At 34.3% G+C, this 12,219-nt stretch overlaps 2 protein-coding genes across 4 annotated transcripts in view; one reads left to right on the forward strand and one right to left on the reverse strand.

The window, feature by feature from the left end:
- Positions 1-12,219, forward strand: part of PEX1 (peroxisomal biogenesis factor 1) — a 47,176-nt gene that overhangs the window by 10,462 nt on the left and 24,495 nt on the right. For all 3 annotated transcript variants that reach the window (XM_073238839.1, XM_017652913.3, XM_073238838.1), the window contains 7 exons: positions 4,069-4,192; positions 4,427-4,530; positions 5,419-5,501; positions 6,791-6,923; positions 7,874-7,970; positions 9,139-9,309; positions 10,721-10,875. In XM_073238839.1, the coding sequence (XP_073094940.1) occupies positions 4,069-4,192; positions 4,427-4,530; positions 5,419-5,501; positions 6,791-6,923; positions 7,874-7,970; positions 9,139-9,309; positions 10,721-10,875 (867 nt within the window). The remainder of the gene's footprint in view (positions 1-4,068; positions 4,193-4,426; positions 4,531-5,418; positions 5,502-6,790; positions 6,924-7,873; positions 7,971-9,138; positions 9,310-10,720; positions 10,876-12,219) is intronic.
- The window catches only part of GATAD1 (GATA zinc finger domain containing 1), a 67,342-nt gene that overhangs the window by 3,521 nt on the left and 51,602 nt on the right, over positions 1-12,219 (reverse strand). The window lies entirely within an intron of this gene.

Below are 12,219 nucleotides of genomic sequence, written 5' to 3' on the forward strand. Positions count from 1 at the left end.
TATGTTTTCAGAATTCATCCATGTTGTAATGTGTCAGAATGTCATCCCTATTTATGGCTAAATAGTAGTTCATTGTATGTATACACCACATTTTATTTAACCATTCTTGTGTGGATAGGCCCTGGGTTGTGTCCACCTTTTTGGCTATTGTGAATATTGCTGCTGTGGACATTAATGTGCAAGTATCTGTTTCAGTCCCTACTTTTGGTTCCTTTAGGTATATACAGAGGAGTTGAATTACTGGATTATAATAATTTTCTGTTTAACTTTTGAGAAACCACGAAGACTTCAATAAGCAATATGCATACTATATATAGTTTGTCAATGCAAATATGGATAATTACTGGCTTTTACAAAATTGATATTTTAATATATCCATGTATTAAAAAAATCCTCTCTCATGTTGCAGCCTAAAAAAATGTTGAACTCTGTTTATTTTTGTGGTTGATAAATCTTTCCTCAGGACTTTATTTTTGTTTTGCTTTTGTTTTGTATTCAGGTACATACAATAAAATGCACAAATCTTAGTGTATAGCTTGATAAATTTTGACATGTGTATACACTCATGTAACCATCACCCAGATAAAAATATCAGACATTCTCACCAAATTTTTTTTTTTTTGCCCCTTCATCTATTTCTCCCATCCCTCACTCCCTCCTTCCCTATGGCAGCCACCAGTCTGTTCTCTATGTTTATGAATTTATGTCAGTTTTGATTGTTTTATAGAATCTACTTAATAAGTGAAGTCATATGGTACTTGTCTTTCTCTGCCTGGCTTATTTCACTGAGCATAATAGCTTCTAGGTCCATCAGGTTGTTGCAAACAGCAATATTTCATTCTTTTTTATGGCTGAGTAATGTTCCTTCTTATATATGTACCATATCTTTATCCATTCATCTATCAGTGGACACTTAGGTTGCTTCCATATTTTGACTGTTTTAAATAATGCAACAGTAAACATAGGAGTGCATATATGTTTTCAGATTAGTGATTTTGTTTTCTTTGGGTAAATTTCCAGAAGTGGAATTGCTGGGTCTTGTGACATTTCTATTTTTAGTTTTTTTTAGATATCTCTATACTGCTTTCCATAGCAGCTGCACCAATTTACAGTCCCACCAGCAGTGTAGGAGGGTTCCCATTTCTCCACCTTCTCACCAACACTTGTTGCTTTTTGTCTTGATATCAGCCATTCTGACTGGTGTGAGGTGGTACCTCCTTGTGGTTTTCATTTGCGTTTCCCTCATAACTAGTGCTGTGGAGCATCTTTTCTGTGTCTGTTGACTATCTGTAAATCTCTGGAAGAATGTCTATTCAGGTCCTCTGCCCATTTTTTAATCAGATTATCTGTCTTTTTGGTGTTGAGTTATACACATTCTTTAGGCATTTTAGCCCCTTACAGGATATCTAATTTGCAGTGTTAGACTGTTTTAATAGAGTATTATCATCTGTACCAGTTTAGGTTACCAGTTCTCAGAGAATTACAAGAGAAACAATATATGTTTTTAAAAGTCCAGACAACATGATTTAATCCTTCTCGTAATTTAGATGGTACTTTTGGATTCTCAGGATCATGATGGTCATTATGTCATCTTTCTAGTTGATGAAAGCTCAGGTAAGACGCTTATATTATATGACTGGAGAAGAAGAAAGCAGATAGAATGCCTTAGTATGTAACTGAGCATTTAACACACTGGCTGAACAGTACACAGTGATTTGTTGTTTTGTTTTTAATTTTTTGGTTATTGAGCTTGGTATTTTTCAAAAGTTAGCTCTCATGTACAAAATACTAGACTGCTGGCCATTGGATTTTTTTTTTTTTTTTTGCCTCAGTAATGAGATATTACTACAAATCTCCTTTCCTGTCCCTGAGTTATAGTATATTTTTGTGGAAGCTTTATGACTGTGGCAGTTCCCTGTGGGCTGATTATAGCATGTAGGACATAAGGATTTTTTATTTCAGAGGAACTGTGAGTTGCTCTCTGATTCTGAAAGTCTTGATTTTAAAGTTTACATTTTCATTTTATGACTACCTTTAGGTCTTTAATCCCATTACCCAAAAATATCCAAAGAAGTAACTGGCTATTTCTGTGGTTTTTTTAAGTCTGGGAAAGTGATGCCTTTTCTTAGTTAGCTAGCTTTTGGTAGTGATCATGTTCTAAGTTAAGCTTAATCAGCATATCTAGACTTGACCCTGTGGACAAAGAAACATAATAGAAGTAGACCAGTTGGGGAACAGTAGTCTAGAGGTTTATTTCCCCAGGTAGATATTAATTTTCTTTCCTTTGTGGGTTTTTGTTACACCTATTTTCATTTCAAATAAGTTTAAAAAACTTTGGTAATAATTTTAATTTAAAAGCTTTAAAAATTAGCAGTGTTTTTCTCAGAATTTCTTCAGACCTCTTGAGCAATTTATTAACGTTCTACCTATTGAGTATATCAGCACTGTGACCAGCCTAACAGAAAAAAAAAGAAAAGAAAATGATTTGGCCATATAAAGAGTTTATTTTTCTCATGTACAAAGAAGTTGGAGGAGCTCATAGGTGGTTAAACTATGTCATCAAGGATGTAGTCTTTCTCCTCCACCATCCTTAGCCTGTGACTTTCCTTCTCTTAAATGTAGGGTACCTGTTGTGCTGATAAGCACCATGTCTGCATTCTTGCCAGAAGGAAGTGCACAAAGAAAAAGCTTTTTCCTTTCAAGATTTCTCTACCTTTGAATTAGGAAGAGGAGCTCTTCCCAAGGACTGCTGATTGCACCCATTGGCCACACACACACAGTGCCAAGCCATTTGGCAATACCAAGACCACTATGCTAAATGAAATAAGTCAGGGAAAGACAAATACCATATATGTATGGACTTCACTTATATGTGGAATCTAAAAAATGAAACAAAACAGGAATAGACTCATAAATACAGAGAACAAACTGGGATTGCCATAGGTGAGACAGGTGGGCAAAATAGGTGAAGGTGATCAAGAGGTACAAACTTCCAATTATAAAATAAATAAGTCACGGGGATGAAAAGTGCAGTATAGGGAATATAGTCAATGTTTTTTTTTTTTTTTGAGAGGGCATCTCATATTTATTGATCAAATGGTTGTTAACAACAATAAAATTCAGTATAGGGGGGGTCAATGCTCAATGTACAATCATTAATCCATCTCAAGCCTAATTCTCGTCAGTCTCCAATCTTCTGAAGCATAATGAACAAGTTCTTACATGGTGAACGAATTCTTACATAGTGAATAAATTCTTACATGGTGAACAGTACAAGGGCATTCATCACAGAAACTTTCGGTTTTGATCACGCATTATGACCCATAAACAATCAGGTCAAATATGAATATTCATTTGATTTTTGTACTTGATTTATATGTTGATCCCACATTTCTCCCTCTATTATTATTATTATTTTTATTTTTAATAAAATGCTGAAGTGGTAGGTAGATGCAAGATAAAGGTAGAAAACATAGTTTAGTGCTGTAAGAGGGCAAATGTAGATGATCAGATGATCAGGTGTGTGCCTATGGACTAAGTATTAATCCAGGCTAGACAAGGGCAGCAAGACATCCTATAGTCAATGTTTTTAATATCTCTGTATGGCTTTTCATGGTGAGCATTTCATAGAGTATATAATTGTCTAATCATTAATGTTGTACACCTGAAACCAATATAATATATCAATTATACTGCAATAAAAAAAGTAAAAAAGGTACACATAAAATTATGAATAGGAATTTTTCTACATTAACTCTACATGTTATCTTTTGTCTGCTGACCTTTATATTTCAATGAATATCAATTATGTCTAAATAGTTGAAGTAAACTTTGTGGTACAAAAATCTTAAAAGAAAATTTCCACTCATGTACATGTTCAGGCTACACTGTGCTCATTGTACTGTAATGTCAAATCCTGAATCTGTGCCCATAGAATATGAACATCCTTCCAGTTTTGTTTAGTAAGGTTTATATTTTATTAATAAGATAAGGTGTTAAAATAAGAATGGCAAGGTTAAGTTTGGGTATTAAGATAATTCATTACTATTCTGTCCTTTTCCCTGGCAGCCTGAAGACATAAGTGAAGAGGACATAAAAACTGTGTTCTCTTCATGGCTGCAGCAGGCTACAAGTACCACACTTCCTTTGATAGTATCAGAGGAAGAACACATTAAGCTGGGAATTAAAAATGGTGGGTAAATTTCATTTGTTATTTTAATGCTTTTTCTGTTGAAGAGGTTGTAAAATTTTTCATTGTTTTTTTCAACTTGTGACACGTGTGAACAGGAAACATGATAGTGACAATTAAATAATAGGTTCCACATATCAAAGAATTCCTTTATTTAAATTTAAATAAATTTAAATCTTAAATTATTTCATCTCAGCTGCAGTATTAAGTCTACATTCATTCTTTTCTTTTTAATAGGGTTAAAGGAGTTTTCACTGAATGTAGTTCATTCTTGGGAAAAAGAAAAAGAAAAAAATATTTTCCTGTTGAGTACCAGTCTGCTGCAGAAGACCACAATACAAGTAATCACATTCTTTTGAATATTTCATGAAATAGTATTTATTGCATGTGAATGACGATAAAGTGTGAATTTACTTTACCTTGCATGCTAAGTGTATTAGAAACTTGAATGGTAAGAGTAAGGAATAACTTTATTTAAAATATTTTATTCTATAGTCTCTTTAATGTATCTAAACAGATTATTGATTTACCCTAACTTTAAAATCAATGCCTCAGCACAGATAAATTTCAAAAATAGAATAGATTATGTTAACTCACAAATTGTTCATGACTTAAAGTTCTTCTAGATTTGAAGCAAAGGAAAACAACTTTAGGGGTTTGATTTTTAAAATTCATATTTTCACTTGCAGTTTTGCTGCACAGCCCATATTTTGGCAAGTCTTAAATTCTCAAGTCTTCACAAATAGTATCAGATCACATCTCTTCCAGAAGTATTGCAATAGTGGTCTTTATAGAATATTATATTTTAATTACGGTAGTCACTTTTATCATAGAATTGAAGATGTAGTCTAGCATTTCGTTGGTTTAAAACTAGACATTGTTTCTCTACTTTTGAAATACAATTGAAGGAATACCATCCAGAGAAAGATACAAATGTAAAAATTATAAAATGAATAAATGTGACATAAATCAAAATTGCAAATAAGGATATTATCTATAAAATGGATAAGGAGATGACATTCTTTACTGCTTGTTGATCATAAGTATTTATGTTTCTTGGATGAGTAAATTATTATTGTCATGGCTATTTTAAAATAAGTAATAATCTTGCACACGTGTCTTTTCTCTCTGTTATAACAGAATCAGCAATTCAGTTTCCCGGAATCCAAGAAAAACAGGCAAAAGATACAACTTTGAAATGTAAAACTGTTTTTTCCTTGCTACTGTAGGTCCTTCTAGATCCTATGGTAAAAGAAGAAAACAGTGAGGAAATTGACTTTATTCTTCCTTTTTTAAAGCTGAACTGCTTGGGGTAAGATGTTATGGCCAAATAGCATGTTTAGAGACATGTTTACCATTATCTCTGACAGGATTTTTAATGTTTAAATATGGAAGTAAATGTTCATGTCATTAAATAATCTTACTCATGAATTAGTAGACACATTTTTTTTAATAAAGTATCATTGATATACAAGTCTTACCAAGGTTTCACATGAACAACATTATGGTTTCAACATTAACCCACATTATCAAGTCCTCACCTCCCACTGCAGTCACTGTCTATTAGCATAGTAAGATGCCATAGAGTCATTACTTGTCTTCTCCATGCTGTGAATCAGTAGATGATTTTTAAGGGTTGTTTCTGTTTTCACATCTAGCTTAGTAATTTGCCTTGTCTTCTTCTTTTTAGATAACTAAAAGTCTGAAGCTTTTTAGAAATCTTACATTGAGATTTAATTTGTGGGAAGGTGACTCAGTATGACCTGGATCATATGTACTTGAATGAAACAGTAATTCTTTGAGCTAATACATGTATTTTAACTGTTAAATCCAAAAATATTAATTGAATGTTTAAAAATATTTCAAATTAAGTTATTCCTTCACTAGCTTTTTAATGTGCTAATTCGAATTATTTGTTTTCCTCAACTGTTAAAGACAAACAAATCTCAATTTCTTTCTCTTCTACACTATGAGAATCTCATATAGGCATAACCTCTTAGAATTCTTCAGAGAGGTTTTTAGAAGATATAGTAGTATATTTGATTTCCTATAATAGTATAATGTGTGTTTTAGTGGAAGGATGAAACCATAAAGTAACAATGTTTATATACAGCATAATGTCAATATCTAAATAAAATCTCTTCAGTTCAGACTCTAATTTTAGGAATTTATATTATCAGAAAAAAAGTGGCAGTCAAGAAATACGTTGAAGTTCACATTTGTATAATCAACAGGTTAAAACTGGATTTCAAAGGCAACATTTAAGAGGAAATAAGTCATTCTTCTTAACACTCCATTTGTGATTATTTTGATTACCAAACCAAAAATAATTTTGAGGGGTGTGTTTGTGTGTGTTAAGACAAATTCCTTAAGGAATCCTATTAGGACAAAACTTACTGCACATATTTAAAAGTAATAATATTAGTTTTAAAAGCTATGACTCAGCATGGGCATTAATTGAATAAGTTTTAAAGAAGAATTTCCAGGATTTTACTCTTAAAAATCATTAACTAGCCTGAGAAAGACAGTTTCAGAATATTTGAGAGGTAGGTTTTATCCTGCTTCAGTATTTTATCATGCAACAATTTATATGTTTTGCAGGGGAGTGAGCTCCTTGGGCATATCTTCCATGGAGCACATCACGCACAGCCTCCTGGGACGCCCTCTGTCTCGGCAACTGATGGCTCTTGTGGCAGGACTTAGGAATGGAGCCCTTTTACTCACAGGAGGAAAGGTATGTGGTTAAAATGTGCTCATTTTCACCGATAACTTCTAATTCCTCACTTTTTGTTCTGATCATCTGTTCTGTAAGATATAGAAAGCATGCATTCATTCACTAATATTTTTTATGCCTGCTATTAGATATTGGGAAAGTGGTGAGGAATAAGGTGATGCTCTCCCTGCCCTTTTCTGTGGTCATGTTTTTTCTTTTTTAGGGTGTAGTAGGGTGTTGACAGGGTTGATTGAAATTGAAATGTTGAACTAGCTGTGCTTATCTATATAACAAATCCCACTTGGTTGTGGTGTATTATTATTTTTATACATTGCTGAGTTCTATTTGCTAATACTTTGTTGAGGATTTTTGCATCTAAGTTCATGAAAGGTGAATACTAAAACAAGACAAAGACATTACAAGAGCAGAAACCCTCAACAAAATATCGGCAAATTGAATCAACCAGTGTATAACACGAATTATACATCCCAATTAAGTGGGATTTTTCCAAGTTATGCAAGGCTGGTAAAATATAGCAACTACTCTCTGTAGTTTCTAGATTACCTGTGTCAGATTATAAAACACTTCATCATGGTAAAGTATTTATTTTGAAAAAGCGATGTCTTACTGACTCACAAACCAGATTTCCATAGTCTCACCTACAGGTAGCGTGGTTAATAGGATGAACAAGCAGAAGATCCTGATTTGAGGCCCACCTCTGTCCTGTACTTACTAGATGTGACCTCAGGCAGTTTTTTAGTTTTTCTGCTTTCTTAGCATGAACCTCCCTTAAGGAAATAATATATACAAAAAAGCTGTGTAAACTGAAAAGTGCTATACAAATGTGTACTACTGTGAGGACAAAAAGCCCTCTGACTAGGCAAAATGATTGTGACAGGTGCTTGCCACAGTGACAGAAGCTGTCTGTGTTATTGGCTATATTGAGATTTCTCACGAAAATTATTTTCTAGGGGAGTGGAAAATCAACTTTAGCCAAGGCAATCTGTAAGGAAGCCATTGACATTTTGGATGCCCATGTGGAGATAGTTGACTGTAAAGCTTTACGAGGTATGAATAGAGTAATGCTCAACATAAATTCCTTTTTTGGTAGAAGGACAGAAATGTTATTATTGAATGCTGTTAATCTGATAGATATAAAATCTAATCGTTATTAAACTTATATTTGTCATTTAGTCATTGAGGTTCCTTAAAATGTTAAATCTTTGGCTTTCTAATGTTTTTAATACAATTTTTTAAAAACTTGCCATGTTTGAGGGAGGCCTTTTTTTTTCCCTAGCCAAAACTCTTTATAGACTATATTCCATCAATGCCAGTTTACACCACTCTGAGAAAATTAGTATTTAGAATATACTGAAGTGCTGTGGGCAACTGGTAGAGTGGTTGCTTCAGGTGGGGGAAAATGAGTGGTTGTGGACAACAAAGAGGAAATTTATAGTTTTGTACTTTAAAAAGTCTTTAAATTTTATTATCTACTCAATTAAAAGATTGGAAAGATTGTTTGAGTAGTTGATTATTTTTTCCCATGGCTACTTCTATCATATAGTTCCACCTAGTCATTATAACCCAGGTTTTTATATAGTATATAATCAGAAACTAAGAAATAGCTTTCAAAAACCCATTACTTCATAAAGGCAGTTTTAAAAACATTGTCTGTCTCTCAGAGTCCTGCTTGAAGCCATATATGAAAATTTTGTTTTAGAGCTAAGTAACAGGAACTCTTTACATTGGTTTATGAATTGGAATGTTTTCTTTTCTTTGAAAATTAAAATTTTGTAATTCACCCGGAAGTTTGAAACCCAATTTATGATACAAATATAGCAATTCTAGGATGTATAGGCAGCTACATTTGTATTCAATTTTATTTGAATCTTAACCCCTACTCTCATTTATATTTTCCCACATCCTGCTTTTAGTTTACTATTTTATTGTATGCGGTGGAATGAGACTAGGTATAAATAAATACCTACAAAAATGAAAGTATCATACTCCTTGTTTCAGTTTTATAACATTCAGTACTTTACTGAGCCCTCTGAAACTGTATTAATTAAACCATGTTAATGATTGACAAATTTTAGTGATAGGTATATTAACAAAATATGGATCAAATTTTCAGAGTTAAATCAATTTTGAGCTTTTCTAATGCTTTTAAAAGGACAGCCTGAGCTTTCCCAGCCCTGAAATAACATTAAAACCATTACATACCTTCTGTATTAAGGAAAAAGGCTTGAAAACATACAAAAAACCCTAGAGGCGGCCTTCTCAGATGCAGTGTGGAGACAGCCTTCTGTTGTTCTGCTGGACGACCTTGATCTCGTGGCAGGCCTGCCTTCTCTCCCAGAGCATGAGCGTGGTCCTGAGGCTCTGCAGAGTCAGCGCCTCGCACATGGTAATGGGGACTCATTCACCATTCACTGACCTTTTTCTTTGGTCAGACAGCATTTTTAGTCTTAATGGTAAATCTGTTATCTTCAGAGAACAATAAATGCTGTGTATGTGTTGCTTTTAAGGTCTCTGATATAGCCTGTGTTAGCAAAATGGGTAGAGTAAAAGCAGTGTGAAAGTTTTGCTACTTAATGGTTAGTTTTTTGGGGCCTTTTCATTCAGCTATACTTAAATGATGATGCTTAATTGTACAGACTTACTCTTGCCTTGTTCAGTTGACAAATATTTGCCTAATGCTTATGCACAGTTATATCCTCAAAGTCTAGGAGTGAAAAGAGAAGGAAGCAGACAATTTTAGTACAGGATGTTGACAGTAATGCAGCTACCATGTGTTGAGTGCCCTTCCTGGGCTAGGGATTGCTTTGTAATTTAACCAGGGTGATGCAACTAAGAGGTGGTAGGATATGCTTTGCAAAAAGTGTATACTGTGCTCTTCAGGAGCATGTAGCCTAAATTGGGCGAGGGGAGGAGATAAGGAGTTGCAAGGAGTGCAAAGTGGGGGGCTTTTTGGAGAAGTTGATAAGTGAGATGAGTTTTGATGGAGGAATAGAAATGAGTATGAAGCAGCTATATGCTACTGAAGAAGCAAAGAAACTGGTCCACAGGCAAAGGCCCAGAGGTCTAAGAACTCATGGTTTGTTAGGGAATGCGCATGGCTAGAGCCCAGGATTCAAGGAGAGCCCGGGAGTGGGGTGGGCCTGGAAGATTTGGCAGCATTCAGCTGTCTCAAGGTTCTTAACAACTGAAAGAGATACAAATGCAAACCACAGTGGCTTGGGTTATTATAAACTAGTATTCATAATATGTACTTTATATAGTTTGAATCCTATAGCATCTATGAGACTTGTTAGTCTAGCATTTAGGGAGTACTACAAATTTCTAGATCAGGACTCAGGTATATATTATTAATGCTTGTTTCAGTTGCAATGTCATACCAGTCAAACCTTGTGAGGCCCAGGGTGGAAAGAGATTGTTCAGGAAGTTATAGGAATATGAGCTGTATTTTGCTTAATTAACAGAATGCAATGTAGAAATTTATCATCTTTCTATATTCAGAGATTTTCCTTTTTCTGTAAGTTCAGAAGTGAGGAATCTCACTAGGCATTGTTCTGCAGATACAGATCAAGTTTACCGTACCTCCTATGTTTCCATTAGATTGGTTAGCGCTTGCCCAATATTAGGTCTTCAACAGATAAATCAGTGAATGAATGGAAGATTTAATTTTTAAAAGGTATGAAGGAGTCATACCATTCTACTCCTCTAAAGCTCAACTTAGGTTATTTTTAATGAATGTATAATTTTAAATGTTTATGCTTGTATTTACAAAGCTTTTACACTATATTGCTTATTCCTAGCTTTGAATGATATGGTGAAAGAATTTGTTTCCATGGGAAGTTTGGTTGCACTGATTGCCACAAGCCAGTCACAACATTCTCTACATCCTTTACTCGTTTCTGCTCAAGGAATTCACATATTTCAGTGTGTCCAACATATTCAACCGCCTGATCAGGTAACATACTACTAGTGAAAATGATTGAAATAATTCCCTCTTTATGTAAATTATTTTTCAACTTTGTTAATGATTTATGGCTGTAAGCTCATGTTAGTGAGCTTAAGGATACTGAAAAGGTGACATTCAGTGCATGTTGTTTTCAGGTGCACACTTTGCATTTATAACCATTTGAAATGTTACTTGGTACTTCCCAAGGATATGGCTCTTTTGAAAACAACATTTTTTTTTCTCAGTAAAGTTTTCTTTTTTTACTTCATTTAAAAAGAAAAATATCCTAAAAATTATGAACTGCTTTATTTCCCATTGGTGAAATCTATAAATACATTATCAAAATTAAAATTTTTTCCTGACTTTATTGAGATATAATTGACAAAACTGTATATATTTAAAGTGTACAACATGGTGATTTAATATACATGTACACTGAAATATTCACCACAATCAAGTTAATTGACATTTCCATCATTTCACATGGTTAAATTTTTAAACTATTTCTTTTTGATGAGAAAGAACAGTGAAAATGCAAATTATGGTCTTTTAAAATTTTCATTAATCAAACCTTTTTTTCAAAATCAGCATTAATATTCTGCACCCATTACAATTCTTAGACACCAGCTGGGTGTCCCACAATTCAGCTAAGTGCTGACACTACCTGGAGGCAGCCTCAGAGTTCCCCCCTTTGGGTTGGTTGCTTTGTGGTTGAGCAGCTCACAGCAGCACCCAGGACCCATTTACTCACCAGATTACCATTTTATTACAAAGAATATTAAAGGATATGAAGCAAGAGCTAGATGAAGAGATACATATGACAAAATCCTGTACTCAGAAAGGAGCTTCTGGGGAATTTTGGGCCTGACCTGGTGACACTTGAAAGCTTTCTGGTTCCAGATTGGAAGCTCTCTGAACCTCCTTTTTTTGAGTTTTTATTGAGGCTTTATTGCATGGCCAGGATCAATTAAATCATTGGCCATGGGCCGCTGATTCAGCCTCCAGCCTTTCTCCCCTCCGGGCGTGGCGGGTGGGACCACAAGTTTCAGCCCCTGGGCCTTGCTGGTTCCTCTGGCAGCTGGTCCTTCATTTGCATGTTTTCAGAAAGTCATGTCATTAATGTAAACTCAGGTGTGGGGTTTGTTATGAATTATAAGACATCTTTATCAAACTCTCATCACTTAGGAAATTGAGGGTTTTAGGAGATCTGTGCCAGAAATGGGACAAAGACTTAAATATATATTTCTTGTTATAAATCACAATATTGCAAGCACATAAGGCCCGTTGTTCCGTTTAGGGATTCATGTTCATGATGGTGTTAGTGGCACTGAACTTCAAGAAGTATGTTCTGGG

Source organism: Manis javanica, chromosome 6, assembly GCF_040802235.1.
Source record: "Manis javanica isolate MJ-LG chromosome 6, MJ_LKY, whole genome shotgun sequence".
In the NCBI taxonomy this organism is placed as follows: Eukaryota; Metazoa; Chordata; class Mammalia; order Pholidota; family Manidae; genus Manis; species Manis javanica.